This window comes from Heterocephalus glaber, unplaced genomic scaffold (assembly GCF_053883595.1).
Source record: "Heterocephalus glaber isolate CG9 unplaced genomic scaffold, H.glaber_assembly_v1.0 deba00001472, whole genome shotgun sequence".
NCBI lineage: Eukaryota > Metazoa > Chordata > Mammalia > Rodentia > Bathyergidae > Heterocephalus > Heterocephalus glaber.
Window position 1 is genome coordinate 34854859 of NW_028258315.1, and position 19767 is coordinate 34874625.

The window sequence follows — 19767 nt, forward strand, 5'->3', positions numbered from 1 at the left end:
CCAGCAGTGTGAAGAGACAACCCACAATGTGGGAAAAAATCTTCACCTGCTCTTCCTCAGACCAAAGGTCTACTATCTCGAATCTATAAAGAACTTAAAAAGATCAGACGTCCCAAATTTATAGACCCAATTCAAAAATGGGCATCTGAAATGAATAGACATTTCTCAGACAAAGAAGTAGAAATAGCAAATAAATACATGAAAAAATGTTCAACGTCACTGGTCATTGGAGAGATGCAAATGAAAACAACGCTGAGATTCCACTTCACTCCAGAAAGAATGGCTGCTATCATGAAATCAACCAACAACAAATGCTGGCAGAGCTGTGGGGAAAGAGGAACCCTGCTCCACTGCTGGTGGGAGTGTAGACTGGTGAAACCACTGTGGAAATCACTATGGAGATACGTCAAAGAACTAGGATTGGAAGTCTCATTTGACCCAGCTATTCCCCTGCTGGGTATCTTCCCCAAAGAATTAAAAGAATCATACCACAGTGATATATGTGTACCCATGTTCATAGCAGCACAGTTTGTAATAGCTAAAACTTGGAAGCAGCCCAAAGTCCCATCAACTGGAGACTGGATAAAGAAGATGTGGGTTTCTTAATAAAATGGAGTACTACTCAGCCATAAAGAAACTAGAGACATTTACAGCTAAATGGATGCACATTGAGGCGATTCTCGTAAGTGAAATAAATAGGACACACATGTGTAAATACCAAATACTTTCTCTAGTGTGAGAAACTGAAAGTGTGAATAAGGACTAAAAGGTATAATAGATAATGTGAAATAGGAAGAAAAGGGGCAAAGGGGAAGGGGAAGTGGAAGGGGTAAGGGAAAGGAAAGAAGGGAATGGAATTAATATGAGAAAATGAAAAAATGGAAACAAAGTCTTTGTAAATAGGGAGGGATGGAGGGGTTGAAGGGAGGGCAGCGGAAGGGGGAAAAATAAGAACCAAGTGAGATTATGTAAAGGTGCAGATTTCCAATAATGAATGTCATTATATTGTATACCTAAAATGTACCAAAAAAATAAAATTTAAAAAAAAAGAAAGGCCAATGTTAACATACAGTACAGAAAACTATATTTGTCTTGGAATTTATTTAATATGGCAGAAAATGTCTTTAGGGATTTCTGATATTAGAATAACCATCTTTATTAATGTCAAGCTACATATTTTCTGACTGAGGAAATGGGAAGTTGCCATTGCCTGACAACTATACTCAGCCAGATTACATTAAAGAAGTATATGTATTAAAACACAGATTCACACACATAATTATCATTGCCCAGATACATGGATATAAAATTCTGGAGCAAACAGATATAATCAGGGAATACTGAGTTAGAAAAAAGATGAGTAAAAATAAAGATGAGTGTTCTAGAATATTTGTTGAGACAATGTCACAGGATGACATGTCACACAAAAATGTCGTCCACTTTTATCGCTTCTCAGACTTTTGGCTAAGATCAAGCGTAAAAATGTTATCCACTTTAAACATGAACATTCCTACCCAGGCATGGCAGCTCACACCTGTTATCTCAGCACTCGGGCGGCTGAGGCAGGAAGATCATGAAGAGTTTGAGGCCAGCCTGGACTACACAGCAAGACCTTGTCTCAAAAAATCAAAAAAGAGGGCCAGGGATTTAGCTCAGTGAGTTTGATCCTCAGTACAAAAAAAAAAAAAAAAAAACCCATGAGCATTCCTGTCAACATTTATGTGAATTGTAAGTTTTTTCTTTACATAAAGCAATGGAAGATATAATGTATAGTTTAACAAGATTCTCTAATCATTAGATTATCTTCACAATGACAAGTAATCACAAAATAACTTCTTCTAAAGAATCTAAAAATAGGGTCAGGGATTTAGCTCAGTGGTTCCGCCGCCTGCCTCACAAGCAAAAGGTCCCGAGTTCGATCCCCAGTACCAAAAATAAAATAAAATAACAAAAGCCACAATTCTGACAATTATGCAAATTATAGTTATGAAATTAATGTTATCTTTTTGAGATTACACTTTCCTAAAATATCTTCATAGAAATGGCTAATTAAGTTAGTTGTTACACCAGACAGAGAACTATGTGAAAGTAAATACGTAGAAAAGAAAAACTACCACATGTACCATGAAACTTGGTATCTTTTTTAAAAGTCTGTTTCCTCCTTTGGAAGGGCTTCATGAAGTCGAGCCTGGAGCATTTAAAATACAAAGCTGTTATGTGAACACAAGGCAGCAGGCAGTTTCAGGAAAAGCTGGGCCAGGCAACCCAGAGCCCTGGACCAAATGTTCAGCCATGTGACTTTGGGCTAATGTTACTGCAGCTCTGGGAAGAAGTTTCCTTGTTTGTAAAACAAACATAAACCTTGGGTTTTAAATGCAAAAAAGGTAGTATGTGCAAGACAACAAGTACAGTGCTTAGTGCACAGTGACCTGAAAAGGGGGATGAGAGAAGAAATATCTGTCCTCCACAGTGGACAGAGATACTAAACATGCTTTGTCTACACAACTAGGTAACATCTGATTTAAAAGTTCCAGTTTTCTGTGCAAGGTGGAGCACAGCAGTAGCCCTAGCTAATCAAGAGGCTGAGGTGGAGGAGCACTTGAGCCCAGGAATTCAAAGCTATTCTGTGTAATAAAGAGAGATCACCCTCCAACCTTATGCCTAAAAAAAAAGTACAAGTCACACTTATGCACCAGCCACTCCTACAAGGATTCCACATCTCTGTGGGCCCACAGAAGAGCATGGCTCATGTCCATTAACTATGGCCACCATCCCTACAAGAAGTGGAGATCACTAGTAAACAGAAGAGTCACTTAATGTGGAATGAAAGTACTCTACATGAAACAACTAAAAATGTATTGCCTCATAAGTGACTGGAGGCTGCTTAAAAATGATCACAATCACTCTGGTTAGGACAAGTGAAGCTTTGTGAGAAGCCACTCTTCCTGTAAGAACACTGAAGAGATTATTCCTGAAACCTCATTTAGAATTTTTTTTTCTTTTTGGCCAGAAACAATACAATCAAGAATTAACAGCATCATCTCTTTAGTGACAGAATTAAGATTTCTCATAAAACTATCACATCCAGCCTCTGATTCTAAAGGATTTTATAGAGAAAAAGTTAACCCAAGAGGATTTTGCATTTTCTTTATCTTCCATGAAAAACATACAAAATTTTCACAACATACAGAAAAATGTAAAGAACTGTACAGTGGACACTCTTTTATGTACCTTGTAGATCCCAGGTTAAATTTCAAATGGAAAGTTCTAGAAGCTGCCAGAAGAAAAGGTGCAGCATGGGTCTCCACACAGCACCCCCAGACAGCCAAGTGCAATGTGAATGTGAGTTTTCCTTGCTGACTTGCCTCTCAGGTAGGAAGAGCTGCCAGGAAGGGCAGCCATGACTCTCCCATCTCAGAGGACCCAAGACTTCTTTAGAGGCCCTGTGGCCCACTTTGCAGGCAAAAGCCAGATCTTCAATCTCAGTATGTTGAGTAAGTCCCTTCAACGCTATATAGTCTATACATGGATTGGAAATATTTCAGGAAGCTGGATGCAATGGAGCACATATGTAGTCCCAGCTACTTGGGAGGCTGAGGTAGGAGGATGGTGACTTAAGAGACCCAGTCTCAAAAATTTTAAAATTTCAAAAAAATAAGTGGGAGGGTGGCTCAGTAGTACAGCACCACTGTGTTCCATTTCCCAGTCCAAATAAAAAAGCAGGAGGGACAGAAAAGGAAAGGTACAGTTAGGTAGGCTTCAGGAAACCAGTGCTTATGACGAATTCCTCATCATTTAAAACCCTGTCTCTTCATCTACATTAAGGAAATAAGGACATCTACTTGGAAATTCTCTGCCCCTCCCCCCCTCCCCAGTGCTGGGGATCAAACCCAGGGCCATCTCCTTGGAAAACATTTTAGAACTAAAAAAGATCAACATGAAAGCAGCTGCAAACCACAAGGCATCACGCAATTATAAGGTTCATTCTTTATCTTTGTTTCAAGGAATGTCAGTGTTCTAAATATTGCCCTCTATCCCACTTTATCTATCAAAAGCAAATCATTACGGTCAAAACTGCCAGTACGCTCAACACTGGCCTGGTCAGCCCTGTGTGCTTCCTTTCCCTGTGTGTATAATCCAACCAGCAGACCTCCTCGGATGCTGAGTGATGGGACCCATCTCAGGAACACTCCCTCTCTGCCATCATCTCTCCACATTCCTTCCAAGCACTTGCCATATTCACAGGAGACAGGATGACTGTACAAGACTTTCTGAAAGTCCCAATTTGGCTTGCAGACTTTCCATACAAGGCAGATTTCATCCAAAATCCTTTCTGTGTCAAACACTAAAACCATCAAGGAAGCAAGAAAATTCAAGGGTACCTCCTAGCCTGTGTCCAGAGCCAAAATTAAGGTTACTCTGGGAGAAATAGAAAATGAGACATGAAAAGGAAATTCTAAGCTATCCAACATATTGCTAAATGATTCCAGAAACCTATTATACACTATCTCTTCCTAATAACAAGGAAGAAATTCTAAAATACCAACAGATCATGAATCCCTTTCTTGTACAGAACCAAAACAAATCATTGCCATCTACAAAGGAACAAAAGAAAAACAAATTTTACTTTTTTATGTAAATTTGTATACAAGTAACTGAGAAGTCTGGACTCTGTTATCAACAACAAAGTAACTCCAAATGCTATTTCTCATTTGGCCCACGTCAATCCACTAGAGGTCATGTGCAAAAAACATATGGTTACTTGAGCTAAAAGCAAAATGAAATGTCCAAAAAGCCATGGCTGGCACCAAATCTTGAGTTTCCAGAATTTCCCTATGTGATATAACACTGCAACTAGTGACTATGGTATGAGAGGTATATTAGTAACAATGTTTTAATCCTGCACTAGTGATACCACTGCATACATTTCAAAGACTTGCCCCTTTGCTTAAAGAAGCCCTTAAAAATTATTTTTGCATATTACTAAATCTCAACAGACTCTACACATTCATTATATTCTCTGAAGTAAATAAGAACAGAAGATGTTTTCAAAGCCTGATAATGTTCACTTAGCAATCTAGGATGAAGCCAGGGACAGTGGTGCACACCTATAATCCCAGTACTTTGCAGGGCTGAGGCAGGATTGTAAAGCTAAGCGCAGCCTGGGCAACGTAGTGAGACCTTGTCTCAAATAAAAAATAAAAGGCGCTGGGGTTGTAGCACAGTGACAGGGCACCCCTGGGTTTGATCTTCAGTACCATTAAATAACAAATAAAGAATCCAGCATGAAGTACTGCTGAAATGACAACTCCACCTTGTTACTTTGTTACTTTTAAAATAGTTATTGTATATAACTGAAGCCATGATTTCTGCAATACCAGTAAATTTACAGAGGGAGAAGGAGACTTCAAAGATGATGCTTGGGCTTTTATTTAAAAGTAAAAGCTTATTCACAAAAATCTAAACAGGGCTCAAAGCATGTGACTGTCCAAGGGATAGTAAAATATAAGCCCATGACCTACCACAGGTGTCCAGTGAGTGAGGACAGAGATGTAGACCCACACAGTGACAACAAACCCCTGCTTTCAGCATGGACAGGCCACCAGCAAAAACAGAACCAGGTTCCAAGTCTCAGGAGCTGGCCTGGCTTCTGCGAACCACCCAAAGCCCACTCGGGTAAGATGCCACCTGTGTGGTCTCTGCTGCCCAGGATGTTCACACACCTCCACTTCCCAGTGCAGAGCCAGCCAGGAAAGCATCAGCTCCAGCTTTCCCAACACAGACCACTGAGACACTGCACATCCAGGAAGGTCACCCACCCAAAGTCACAGCAAGGGGAAGTTTTCCCCTCTCCATCATCTATCAGTAGGAGGAGGGGGGAAAAGACTCATTAGATCCTCATTACAATCCCAAAGATAGGTTTAGTAACCTCATTAGACAGCAGAGAAAGCTGAGGCTGGGGAACATTGACTAGCTACCCAAGATGATGCTGTGAATGGTAGAACCAGCAGACCACTGGACTCTGGATACACAACACCCAGGAAGAGGGCTCTCCAATGGACAAACACAGAGGTTCAGCCCAGAGAACTTTCAAAGTTCTGGCCTAAACTCCAAATAAGACCTTCCAAAAGACTCAAGGAGATTTAAGAGGTGAAGAAGAAGGTCACTCAAAACTTAAAAATGGATTTTTACATGTAGAGTCCCACTGTGCTAAAAATCCAACCCTCTCATCCAAATGGTCCTTAAGTGAACCTGGCCTCCTATAGCATTTGGCCAACTGAAAGATTCCATCTGTTCCTCTCTTCTGACAATATCAGGTTGTGCAACTGCTCTTAGATGTACCTGACACTTTCATAGAAGGTTTAATGAGCTACATTTTGTCAGCATATGGGCAATTTCAATACTGATATAACTAACCATACTGCCCTGCATTATTTTGCTCATTGAAGAAAGACCCAGAATCATTCAGCTAGGTTCAGTAATAGCTTTTACTTTTCCATTTTCATTTCAGGTTAACTCGGTTCACAAAACTTATTTTGTCTCTCCTAATACTTATTTAGAGAGAGCATCAGGGTAAATCCCACCATTTTTATCTCTACAGGAAAGTGAAGTTTAGTTTGGCAAGAAAGGGAACAAGGAATAAAACAAGTATACAAAATAGAGGCTCAGCCAGGATTTAGCTCAGTGGTTCTGCCGCCCCATCCCCTGTACCAAAAAAAAAAAAAATAGAGGCTCATGTTTTTCCTAAGAGTGACAAAGTCAAAAAAATGTGGCTGTATGTCTGTGCAAGAGAGCAGCCAAGGACAGATCCATCATCATCTGAGGCTGGAGACTGCTGCAGCAGGTGATTTAAAACTACTAACAGAGGAAACTCCATGGAATGTGGGCCTCCCCTGTCCCTAACAGAGTATTTGTTTTATGAGCTCCACTCCAGTAATATGGAGTAGTTTCTCTCTGTAAGAACTAAATATCTAGAAAGGATCTAGAAGAGAAGTCAGCCCCATGAACACCTTCCTCCCTACAGGCTTAGTACCTGGGGCTGATGCACCTGAAATGGCCTTGTCCATCACCTGTGCACTAGGCCACACTACCAACACTCCTTACATGGCTGCTAAGAGCGCAAAACACAGCAATGGCCGAGAAACAAAGTCTCTGCCTACAGAACAATGAGCATATAGTCTTCCACTCTGTAAGCTCCAACAGCACTGAGCAAGTATTTGATAAATGCTTGTTAAATGAATAAATGATGTAATAAAGTTATCCACTCAGAACTTTGCTGATTTACTGATTGTGGGCTCCAAAGGACAGAGGCTCAAACAGCTCCATGTCTAGAGCAGTCCGCTCTTCATAAAGGGACAGGTGCCCAGAGGACAAAGGTTCAAGCTATTCTCTTGCTCCATCCAACAACCCCCTAGGTACCCCGACTGGAAAAGGCTGGTGGACCTCTCCAAATGATAGGTTCCAGCTCTGATTCTGCAATGCCAGCTAACCCAAGGGGAGTCATTCTCAAAGTCACATAAATTTTCATTGTGACTTAACATCATTTCAGGAAAGGGGATAAACTGGCCATCATCCTCCTCAAACTATGGATCATAAATCTAAATACAGAGATTTTCAACTAAGTACTATTTTAAATCATGTTGAAAGCACCAGCCAAATACCTACATTTAAAGTAGAAGGGGGGAAAAAAATCAACCAAAAACCATTAAGAAATACTTGTATAAACTATGATATATCAACCCATGACTAAAAATTATAACAAGAAAGTAGCATGAAGCTAAAAGACTGCAAAAACTATGTATTATGACTCAAAGTAGGGAAAAATGATATGTTTACACATAAATTTTAAAATTTTTGATGTCAAATTATTTCTCTAATATAGAAAAAATGTGATTTGACTCACCAGATAATTCAGTTACAAAAATAAAGATCCATTGTACCCATGGACAAATATGTAAGGAATCCCTTGCTCTGATGCCAATGAAATTGGTTTGGGTCTGGCCTCTACTCTTCAGTCTTTTAATTTAGGACACAGAAACAATTTTCTAAGCTAATAAGCAAAAAATAATTTAAAACCAGCATCCCAGAAGAAAAAGGTCTATTCAGCCCACTATCAATCACAGAATCCCTCCATACTTCACTATATTGGATAGCTTTTTGTTTTGGTTTGTTGTTCTTTTTGTTTTTGCCTGATTTTTCTACCTACTATACAAAGCACTTTGTTATAAATCTCAATTCATCACACAGCACAGAAACCCCATGTTATCATACAAGATAGCCAATATATTTTATATATATCTTTATTATAAGACTAAATTATAACCCCCATACATACACACGTGTGCCCACACACAGGATTCTTACTGTAGAATTTTAAGTTTTACAGTTCAGTATCTTAGCATTTTCCTACTTTGTTTCAAGGTTTATTAAAATTAATTCTCCAACTGCCAACAGAGTAAAGAAAAAAGACATACAGTATGTGTATGCTCAGAAGAGTCTAAATACTCATCCCTTTGGCATGTGACTTCTATATTCTTACCCCCACACCAGCTGGGATTCCCAATTAGAGTCTCTTCTTTAAGAGCACTATTTATTATCATCAGGAACAAATGGATGCAATTACTTCTTTTGAGACGTGACAAGTTTCTGACCCTCAACAGAAAAGAACAGATCACTGGCAACTATAGGGGGTAATCCTTTGATGACACACCAAAAAAAACAAAAAGGAAGGAAAATTAAAGCCAGTTAATTTTATAGTAGGTGTACAGAAAGAGGAAGAGCAAAAAGTCAATTAAAGTGGCCAGAAACACATCCCACCACCCAAAGGCGCCTTCCACATTACAAAAAATAAAACATCCTCCCTTACCAAGATAAATACCAATTTGCAAAACTAAATCAAAAAACTGTAGCCAGGAGTTTGCTTTTTTAAGATGCCTGAACAATTATGAAAAGAACTAGAAATGATCTTAACATGACTAGGATTTGAACTGGTGAGTCAGTTGATATATCTGACATCAAAACTGAGATTATTCAATACATTCTTTTTACAATTCAGAAGAATGCTACAACTCATCCATAAATCACTACTTCAAAAAAAAATCAATTCTAAAAAAAGAGACAATCCATTTGAAAAAGGATGGGAGGAGAAAGGCAAAAAGTGACTCATAACATCCAACAACTTGTATTCTCCAAACCATAACGAGAATATAAAACTAGTGGGTCCAGCATGAAACAAAATAAAGACAGTACTGGGCTTTAACCTCATAAAGTTTAGATCTAAGCAGAATGCCCATAACACTGTAAATATCTCACTCTCATTGTACCAACCTTACAGGGAATGTGTGCATGTGTGCATTTTTACCTTCCCAGCTAAATTTGACATCTACAGTTATTCATCAAGAAAAGAACATGCAAACCCAGCTATTTCCGTAAGTCTGAGAAATTCTTAAAATTCAAATCCACCCATTTAAAATCCTGAACATGACAATGCTGCCATTTTATAAATACATATTTTTAAATACAAGTAACAATATTTTAAATTTATTAGGCAAAATATTTTCTTTCATTCTCCATAATACTTACAGTTATCTGTGACAACTTTCAGATGGACATAACTAAATAAATATTTTGGTAAATCTGAGCCCTGATTCTAATGGAATAGCCTAATGGAGCATCACAGCATTTTCCTCAATCTATCCTCTTCCTTCTTCCCCTCCCATTTACCATAAATTATCCAAGAGACTGGAAGAAAACACATTTCCACACATTTGTTTTACAGTGTAATCTACCTTCTTTTCGATGAAAAGACTACACACAGCGTGAGTGGCACTGGAGCCTCTGGGGTCCTCTCTTACAGATGGTTAGGTGGAAGCTCTAGCACAGACATGTCTTCCTCACTCAGCGGCAACGGGACTCCGCAAAAGCTCAGGGCTAGAGAGAGGGCAGGGGACAAAACTGGAGGCTCCAATGAAATGTATCTGTCATCTTGTGCCCAACTGCCCTAACAATGCTACCCTCAATGTCCACAACCAACTGGCCGTCCTCTAAGATTTTACTCTTTCGTGACAGCACTTCACAAGCTGCACGTGAACTGTGCGATCTTTTTTTTTAAAAAAAGACAGTATTGGTTCCTTGACCAAAACACAGAAAAGCTGACATTTAAGTGAACTTGCACCTTTTTCCTCAAGCTGTTCCACAGGGACTGAGAAAATGTTGGGCTCTGCTGTGGAACACAACTAACAGTGGAGGCAATGCGGTGCGTTGTCAAAGCAGAGGATGCACTGGCCAACTCCCATCAGCAGGAGGAAGGAAGTTAGTAGGGATGTCACACACTAACAATTAAAACCACAAAGTATAAAGCATGCCATATATTTTCTGAAAGATTTCTCTTATACAAAAACCTAACACTTTTCACAGGCTCTATCACAAAGAAGCTTCCTAGAGTTTTTATCAAAACAGGAATTCAGTGTGCCTCCTGGAAGACTGGGTAAGAACCCTTTCCCTGAATCATCCAGAAAAGTACTGCACAGGCAGAGCCCAAGAAACAAACAACAGAGAAACCTATTTCTACATTTCAATCAACCAAATTTGGTTTTTGGAAAATGATGTGTCTGTTTCTATTAGGAAATGTTCTGTTTCCTCTCCAATTTGGTTGGTGTTTCATGTAAAGTTTTTCCTTTTCGCCAAATAGTGTTTATTCACATATTAATGAAATTTTAGGACCTTTAAAGCCAAAAATGCACAATTCCAAAAGGAAAGAAAAATCACCTGGGAAACGAGTATGAGAAGAGAACCACCACTGCCCCACCTGGCCTGCTGTAGCCGCTGGCTGGCGTGGTTTCTCCCTGGCTTGCATTAGGACCGAAGTATGTGAGCAGACGGACCCACAATCCCTGGCCCTGCACCAACAAATGTCTCCAGACTTGTGGATCCCAGGCTGTTCATACCCATAGGAGGGGCTGCCCACCACATTTCCCCACGGGAAGCTCTTGGATTTTGCTGACATAGTTGTTCTACAGCATTTGCGAAGCCTTACTTTCCCCAGTGAGAGGACAGCAGGAAGCACAGACAGTGGCAAGAAAAAAGGAGACAACAAGAGCAGGAAAGTGAAAGATCCCAGTTTTAAAGCCCAAATTTCAATCTGCAACCCTTAACCAAACAATGACTCCCCAAAATAAAAACAATGCAAATATATATAACAGTAGCCACTGAACAATGCAAACCAAAACTGGATCACTGTCTGGCAATCCAGGTAATAATAGGACCCATTTAAAGCTGCCAGCCCCATAGGAACTTTAGGAGAATACTCTGCTCGGGTTTTTTTCAATCTATGTTATGTGCTTTTTTTTAAAGGGAATTCTTTTCCATCCTCCTTTGTAAGAAATGAACACTGGAAATTCCACATACGTTTCCAAAACATTTTCTGATTATTTTTAATAAAATGTTGACAACCGACTTAACGTATTTGCTCCACATGAATTGTGATTGAAGACAAAATGTAAAAACAATACATTGAAATAACTCAGCATTAAAATTGTTCTTATGTTTTTTTCACTTTGCAAATGGATATGTTGGGAAATTTTTAAAGTTTGACAAAATAAAGAGACACAGAGGTTTCTGATCCTTCAATTCTTGGTTTTCTATGAAGCAACACCAGAAAACAAGTTGATTCATCTAATGCAAACCAGTAAAACAATTCTATGTGGTTACAATACATAAAATTCCAAATGACCTTAAAGCACAACTCCATAAACTCAATGTGGATAAAGCCACACTACCCAATAAAGTCAAAGATGACACAGTGGGGGCGGAGGTAGGCAAGCAGGGAGTGACCAAAATTGAACACAGCAATGCAAGGAGCCTTTGATTATTTTATTCTTAAATGTTTAGGTCAGGTCTCAGCAAGGTGTTTTGTTTTTTTTTGGTACCAGGGATCGAACTCTGGTCCTTGCCCTTGCGCAGCACGCGGTGAAACCACTGAGCTAAATCCCCAGCCCTCAGCAAGGTTTATATAAAAAGAAAAACAATAATGGGCTTGCTGAATGCAAACACATGTGCTCGAGCATACACAGATACACCTCTCTACCCAGCCACTCAATAAGAAACTCATTAGGCCTTTTAAATTTAAAAAAATCTGTACATACAGAGGTTCGCGGGCAACAGGATAGCATACACTTCAGCCTAAAGGAGTTCTGCCATCCTCTGGGCAGCAAGAACTTATCACTCACCCTCCAGGAGCAACTGCTGATGATGACAGAGGAGTGTTTTTAACTGAAAAACAGCTATACTCAACGCACTAGGGAAGGACCAAGCCATGGGTTCCCAGACTTTGAGAACAATTGTGAGTCAATTTCAGGGCTGGCACGGAGAGGTGGATCCTGAAGACAGGGCTAAACCCTGGTGAGTTCAGATGGCTTCATGCTTTGCTAGCACAGGCACAGTATTGACACATCACATCAGCACAGACATAGCAGAAATGCTTGCATTCAGATAATGCATGAACGCCCAGTGCTGTGAATAATACAACAGCAATGAAGAAGGGCGGGCTGGTAAACTGAGGAAGGAAGTCTATTTGAAGGCTGACAAATTCAAATCACTAGTGACAAAAGTTTTCTCATAGGTACTTTATCCTTTCCAATAGTTTGTCTACAAACTGCACTTTATCTGCCAGTTTAAATCTAAGGGTTGCTCTCAGTTGAATCCTGCACTTGAATCTTCTGCCTTCGGGTTGCCTTAGGAAATAGCCATGTCCTCATCATCTTTAACTGGTCAGAACAGTGAGAACTAAGCACACAGAGCCCGGGAAGCATTCTCTATTTCCTTCTATGGGACTTGCACACTTCAAGACTAATCCACCTTGCAGAACCCCAAATGTGAAAAAGAAAAACAAAAAAAAATTCCAATCTATGGAAATCTGAAAAGGCAGCTGGCATCACACACAGCCACTACGTTTATTCCCTTCTTCACCCTCAAAGTGTTAAAAAGAAAAACACAAAGTCAACACCAGCTCCTCCCTGCTGATGAAAATTGGCAAGAATAAAATTACTTTCTGGCTGCAGGCCCTCACAAACCGTTACCAAAAAAAAAAGTTCATGCTAAACTGCTCCAAATATGAATTCAAGCCTAGCCAGCCTATCCCCACTCCACTATATTATATTAGTGGCCTTTGCAGGGTGAGCCGGATGACTACTAAACATATACGAAACATTTCACATTTCGGAACTTCTGTGTTGTTGTTTTTTAAAGACCTAGCAAAACCCAAGCTAAAACTTATGACAGTTGAGCACATGATCTCCGCCACTGACACCAAATAAGAAACCGTACATAACACTCCATGAAATCACTGTAGCAAATCTGTCACAAATCCTAAATATGATATGATGGGAAAGAGGCATATAAACGTGGCCTGAGGGAGGAGGTTTTACGATTCTACCCAACCTTCACATCCCAACACGCACGAACAATTGTAGTACTATCTTCCTCCAGCTATGACAGGTCTGCGTGAACACCAAGATGCCAGGAACATCATTGAGATCGAATCCCAAAGTCGAATGACAAGTTTTGCATTAAAATAAGGCCAGCAGGCTTTATCAGGCCATCCCCAGGCAAGGAACGTGGTCGCAGCGCACCGCGCCGATGCACCAAGGACGCCGCGGCGCTCCACTAGGGCAGCGCGCACATCCGCGAAGGCCGTTCCCCGCCGGCCCTAAAGGTTGCCACATCTCGCGTCCTAAAGCAGAGCCCCAGGCCCCGCCGCAGCGCGCGGGGGGGGCGGATGGCGGCACCGCGATGCCCGCGAGCAGGAAGGCGGGGGCCGCGCGCGCACGCACGGGGCCGGGGACCGCACCTCGCCCGCCCGGGCCCGGGTTCCCGCCGCCCTCCCCGGGATGACAGCCGACACTGCCCGGGCGCGGGTCCGGGAAGGGAGCGGGACGGGGGCCTGTTACCTTCCGAGAGCTCCAGCTCCAGCTCGGCCAGGCGGGCCCTCACCTCCAGCGGCAGAGCCATGCCTTCCAGGCTGCGGTCCGCCATGCTCGCCGCAGACGCCCCCGCCCTGCCGGCCTCCTCTTTGTTCGCAGGCGGAGGTCTTGGCAGCCGCTCCTCGAGCCCCGCGGAACCGCACCGAGGAGGCGGCGGCGGCGGGCGCGGGCGCGGGCGCGGGAGGCCGGGCGGCGGCGGCGGCGGGCGCGCAGGGATTTCTCCTCCTCCTCTTCCTCCTCCACCTCCTCTTCCTCCTCCTCCTGCCCTCAGCGCCTCCTCAGCGCGGCCCCGCCACGGCGGCCTCGCGCCCGCTCCGCGCGCACCTCCGCGCGCCCCGGCCGGTTCCGCGGCTTCCCCGATCCGCGCCCGCCACGGTCACGGTCACTGCTCACTGCTCACTGCTCCGCGGCCACCCTGCCCCGCGGGAGCGCCGCTGCGCGAGCGCGCGGACAGCAGAGGGCGCGCGGGGGCGGGGCACACGCGGGGACGCGCCGGCAGCGGGGCGCGCGCTTGTGGGGGCTCGGGGGCGCGCTCTCGGGGGCGCGCTCAGGGTGGGGGCGCAGGGCCCGCGGCGGTCCCGCCAGAGAGCCCGCCAGGCGGGCAGGGCCGGACTGGGGACTGGAGCTGTCCTGGTCCAGCCTCTCCGCCCAGCCCCAGTGCCTCGTCTTCATGGGGCTTCAGGGGAAACAGATATATATGTATATACATATATACATGTGAATATACATATATGTATATGTGTGCATATATGTATATATACCCCCCCCCGCCAGGAGCCCCAGCTTAACATGCTTGTTAAAATTTGAAGTGCTCTGAGTCTTGAAGGCTGATTTTTTTTTAATGAATCGTTTAGAAAAGGGAGATGAAAAGACGACATGGCTGAGTACCAGGCTGGAAGTTTCTAATTGTGGATTTACAACTGAATAGGGAGTGACCTTGAGCTACTCTTTGCTTCTGCCTGGCTCCACTTTCCCCATCTGTGAAAAAGGCATGGAGAAGACAGTTGGATCGCCTAATCCCTAAACTCCACGTCAGTCCTAAATATCCTGTATGGCTTTATCGCGCATTATCCTAAGTGTCCAGCCCGTCCTTGGATTGCGGAGGCTCCTGTCCTCCACACAGGTCTCGAAAACTGGTCGTTCCTCCTATACCCTAAGACAGGATTGCCTTGAGATTCCAGCCTGCTTTTCTCTTCCACTCCCCGTGGGTTCTTTCTCCCTGTTGGGTCATCACCTCCGAAAATATCAATGTCACCTCTGCAGGCCTGATACCAAATCTGTATCTCCAATCCTGACAGTCCTGTGACTGTCATGTCTCCAGCTGAATAACCTCACCCAGCTGCCCCCAATACTCCAAACTCCACAAACCTAAAACTGAGCCAGCTTCTGACTTGCAATATCTATTTCCAATAACTGCCACCACTTTGTTCATTATCCAGGCTTCAGTCACTGAAACTTCTCCATCTTCCTTGGTCTTCACACATCTTCTGCTTGCCAGTCCTCTCAAGACTATCACATGAAATCCTGTGTGTGTGTGTGTGTGTGTGTGTGTGTGTGTGTGTGTGTGTGCTGGAATCAAACCAAGGGCCTCACACATGCTAGGCAAACAACCTACGGCTGAACTAGATCCCCAGACCTAGCACACAAAATGCTGGTCACCTGGTTTTCTTTCCGTTCCTACAAACACTTTTCCCAGGCCAGCTACTCTGTCCTGCCTGGAACTTTCCAAAGACCCCCCTAGAGGGTGCCCCACCAATATCCATTAGCTAGTGTGCCAGGGGTTGCCTCCCTAAAGCATCCACTCCCCGTTCAAAGTTGGGCTCCAAAAAACCTTTTTCCTCCCTTACTTTGTTCCTACAGTATGTTGCCTCATCATATTTGATCTTTTGTTTATCTACATTAGCCTGTGTAAGCTTCTTGAAGACAAAGACCAAGTCATATTCATCTTTGCACTTCCCATCGATTTAACAGCAGTGACAACTGAGGAATTGTCCCCATTTCTTGTAGAGATCTGTCTTTTCACTGGGGAATTGTGAGAGAAGTGGGCAGTTAGCAATGATGAGTTTGAAAAGCATGACCCCAAAGTTCCTGTTGCCTTATGTTCTGTGCTGCATGCTACAACCTGTTATGTGCCCAGGTTTGTCCTTTGCTCAAGACTATATTCAAATCCAGTGAACACTGGAGGTCACAAGTGTGTGGTCCCACCACATCTCCTCTATTTTCATGATAAGCATAAGTCACTGATTTAGAAAGCCCAGGAGATCTCATCCAAGTCTTAATGTTATGGATAAAAGATCTTGGAGAAACAAAATGTAGTGAAGCCAGGATTCAAATCCCAGTCTCCAGCATACAAAGTATTGAGTTCATTTTGTTATAGCAAAATGAGATTGTATGTTCCAAATAGTAAATGGTATCCAGTGAGTTTAGGGCAAATAGTGTCAACACGAAAATATATATTACCATTTTAATAAATGGGTGGATTGTGATCCTTTATGTATGATGCTATAACTAATGTTGGATCCAACAATGTATTTTGCATTAAACACATTAATTACATTATTCAATTTTTAGCTGATAGTTCATTTCAGCGGGCTTTTGTGTAACTACGCAATATACATGGGAGCTGTGTGCTTTTGGTTCTAGACTGGTATTTCCAGTAATCTAATACCCTACCATGTCCTCAAAACTCATATTTTTAAAAAAAAATTCATGATGTCAAAAATCAGACTCATTTTACCCACTGGCCCTAACCCCCATTCATCCCTTACTCCTAATTATCCTTAAGTGAGTCATTCCACTTGCCAAAGTTCAATAATCTCCATCTACAATATTTCTCTCATCTTTCTCCCTCCCTCTCCCCCCACCTCTCTCTCTGTCTCCCACCACCACCCCAGTCCCACTTCTGCCAAAATCAGGTTTCTACGATGGTGGCCAGATCACTCTTCCTAAAGCACCACTTTGAATAAGTCCCAGACTCCCTCTACAATGTACAACAATTCTCTGCCTAAAAACTAAAGAACTCCTTAAAATGACATCACGTGTTTCACAGGCCCTGGCACAAAACTTTCCTACTTCCTATTCTTCTCCTCTTTCATGCACCTAGGTTCAGCTGAAGAATTCTCCACTGTCATGACAGTCTCCACCTACTTGCTGGCATCTTCTCTCTTCTTGTCATCTCCCATTCCCCCAACCACATTCATAGCCATACATTAAATTTTACCCAGCTCAGCCATTACAGTGGTGCACAACTGTAGTACTAGCTGCCTTGGAGGCTGAAGTAAGAGGATTCCTTGAGTCCAGGAGCTCAGAGTCGGCCTGGGCAGCCAATATAGCAAGATTCTGTCTCCTAATTTTAAAATATCAAGTCCTAGAACAAATGCCACTTCTTCCATGAAGCCACCCCTAATCTCCTGGTTAGAAAGATTCTCTCCCACCTCTGGAATTACACACCTCTTTATCTACTTGTTCTCTCTGGGATTAGTAATTTATAGCTGTGTTTTATCTGGCAGCTGGCTTTATCTATAATTCTCCCATTGGGTCAGATGACATAACAAACAGTATATTGTTTCTCAAAGTTCAGCCCTGCCCTGGAATAAGAAGTAAAAGCCTGCCTTTCTCATCTCCCACTAACTCTTAACCAACCTCTTGAAATAGATGATTTAGCAAATATACTATACTAAAGTTTGCTTATAAGTACAGAAAACCGGTCCAAATGTGCATCACAGTAGACATAAAGATGCCCAATAGATGTTTATTATAATGAATCGAATAGATTCATGGGGCTATTGTCTGCAAAATCTGCCAATCTGAAATTTCTGTTTGGGATCAGTCACATTTTTGAACTATGGTCTCTCTGGTAAAACCACTGTAAAAACTCATGATTGTTACTTGGGAAGGGGCTAAGCAATTGTTAGTATTTACTAACACAGTGGCATGATTTCATTTATGAGATAAGCCAACTTCTACAAAATGAAGTTCATGGCATCAGAGGCACAGTTCAGAACACTTAGCCAAGAAGAAAGAGGGTAGGAGGAGGGACTCATCCACAGCCAGGACCCTGGCTACCAGGAGGCAGATAATAATGAGCAATGGCACTAAAACGTAATAGTGTAAGCTATCTTTGCTACTCTGCAGGTTTGCCTGGACCAGTCCTGAAAACAGTGCTTAGAGTTGCACAGAGGGGCAACTATGTATATCTAATTAAACAATAAATTAATCATCATGCCAGCTAGTCTTTGAGTATTTATTTCCATATCCTTCTTTATTTTCTGCTGATGGGTAATTTGTCCCCACCATTTACCTACTTTCCAGGACCTTGCTTCTGGTTTTTATTTTTCCTGTTTCATGCCAATTCTAATGAGTGAAAAATTAATTACTCATAGTGGGGCTGTAGATTTCCAAAAATTTGATTGGGGTAGAAGAGAGTAGTAATGGAATGTCCTAAAATCAGAGTATGTTAAAGGTATCAGTGCCAGGCAGAGAGGGCTTATTTATTCATGAGATAACTAACAGGAAGGAAATACAAAGCTCTTCATAATTGCTCCCTGTGCAGAAGTGTATCTCAGAGCGGCACCTTTACTTCCTAAGTCTTAATGTTACAGGAGGTGATTGTTTCACCCTTATCAGATTAATGTAGAATTTGTTCATGCTGTGCTCTCTCCTCTATGTGTCCCAATTTTGTGAACTTTTTACTTTTTCCAAAGTCACTGGGAGGAGCTGGTTGTAAACTATTATGGCTGGAGTTCTCCAGGTACTTGCAAAGGGTGGCATATAATCCTGTTAGGACAGAATCTTCCTAAACTGCAATTTCCATAAAAACTATGCCAAGTAATCTGTTTTGGTTGTTTCATTTTTTTCTTACCACATTATTAGAAACTCAGCTTGGCAGACTATTGGATTTGAAGAAGGGGCAGATGTGAATAATCATCTGACACAAAAAGTTTAATTAATTAGCATTTAGAAAGCAGCTTGAGACCCTTGAATGAAACCAGTCGATGCATTAAGAGATCATTAACATTGTTGCAACACACTTACTTTTGCATCTTTATAGAATTAAATAAACTATGTGCATGAAACTAAATTCAGAGAACTATATGTACATTTTCACTTCTGCTTTTGTTACTATCTTCCTGTGGAAGTAACAAACTATTCAACTCATTTACCTGAGAGCAAATGCACAAGAAAAAGAGAAGAAATAAATAATTCTATAGAATCCCATAGTACCATTAATTTGCTTTACCATACCCTTGATGGAAGTACTAAGAATTCAACTGAGTAAAAGATATTTTCAGGGCCTGGGATTTAGCTCAGTGGTGCCGAAGCCTGCCTCACAAGCACAAGGTCCTGAGTTCAATCCCTGATACCAAAAAAAAAAAAAAAAAGATATTTTCATGGGAAAACAAGCTGTGAAATTCATCTTGGGCAAATCGCCTAAGTGTTGGGTTATATATGTTTTTACAAATCAATCTACAGTTACCAATAGGGTAATTATTTCTGATATTTTAGACGATTTTAGTGAATTGTAAATCACTCTAACGGTGACATGGATAACACAAAGTGAAAAATTGTGCAAAAATTATTCATGTTTGGTTGCATAGTATGATTTTTCAGCATGTTTCCTTTGCCAATTATTGTTGGTTAATGTGCAGTATAAATTAAACCATTGTTCAAATTAATTGTCATTCACAGAATTCATATCAACTAATGTCTGTGACAAGTGACACCAGCTTTTTGAAGTAGGAGGGGAAGAAGTTGGGGAATAAAATTTTTCCATAAAAAAATCCACAAG

The 19767-nt window shown here is 41.9% G+C and overlaps 1 protein-coding gene across 5 annotated transcripts in view; it reads right to left on the reverse strand.

The window, feature by feature from the left end:
* Window positions 1–14160, reverse strand: part of Dip2c (DIP2 acetate--CoA ligase C (putative)) — a 436072-nt gene extending 421912 nt beyond the window's left edge. For 2 of the 5 annotated variants that reach the window (XM_087181264.1, XM_021266357.2), the window contains exon 1: window positions 13947–14082. Coding sequence is in view for 3 of the 5 variants with exons in the window: in XM_013075790.3 (XP_012931244.1) it covers window positions 13947–14031 (85 nt within the window). In the remaining 2 variants the exon portion in view is untranslated. Of the gene's footprint in view, window positions 1–13946 lie in introns of all 5 variants that reach the window. The other 3 variants (XM_013075790.3, XM_004854585.3, XM_004854586.3) reach the window with 3 other exon arrangements.
* Between the last annotated feature and the right edge of the window lie 5607 nt (window positions 14161–19767).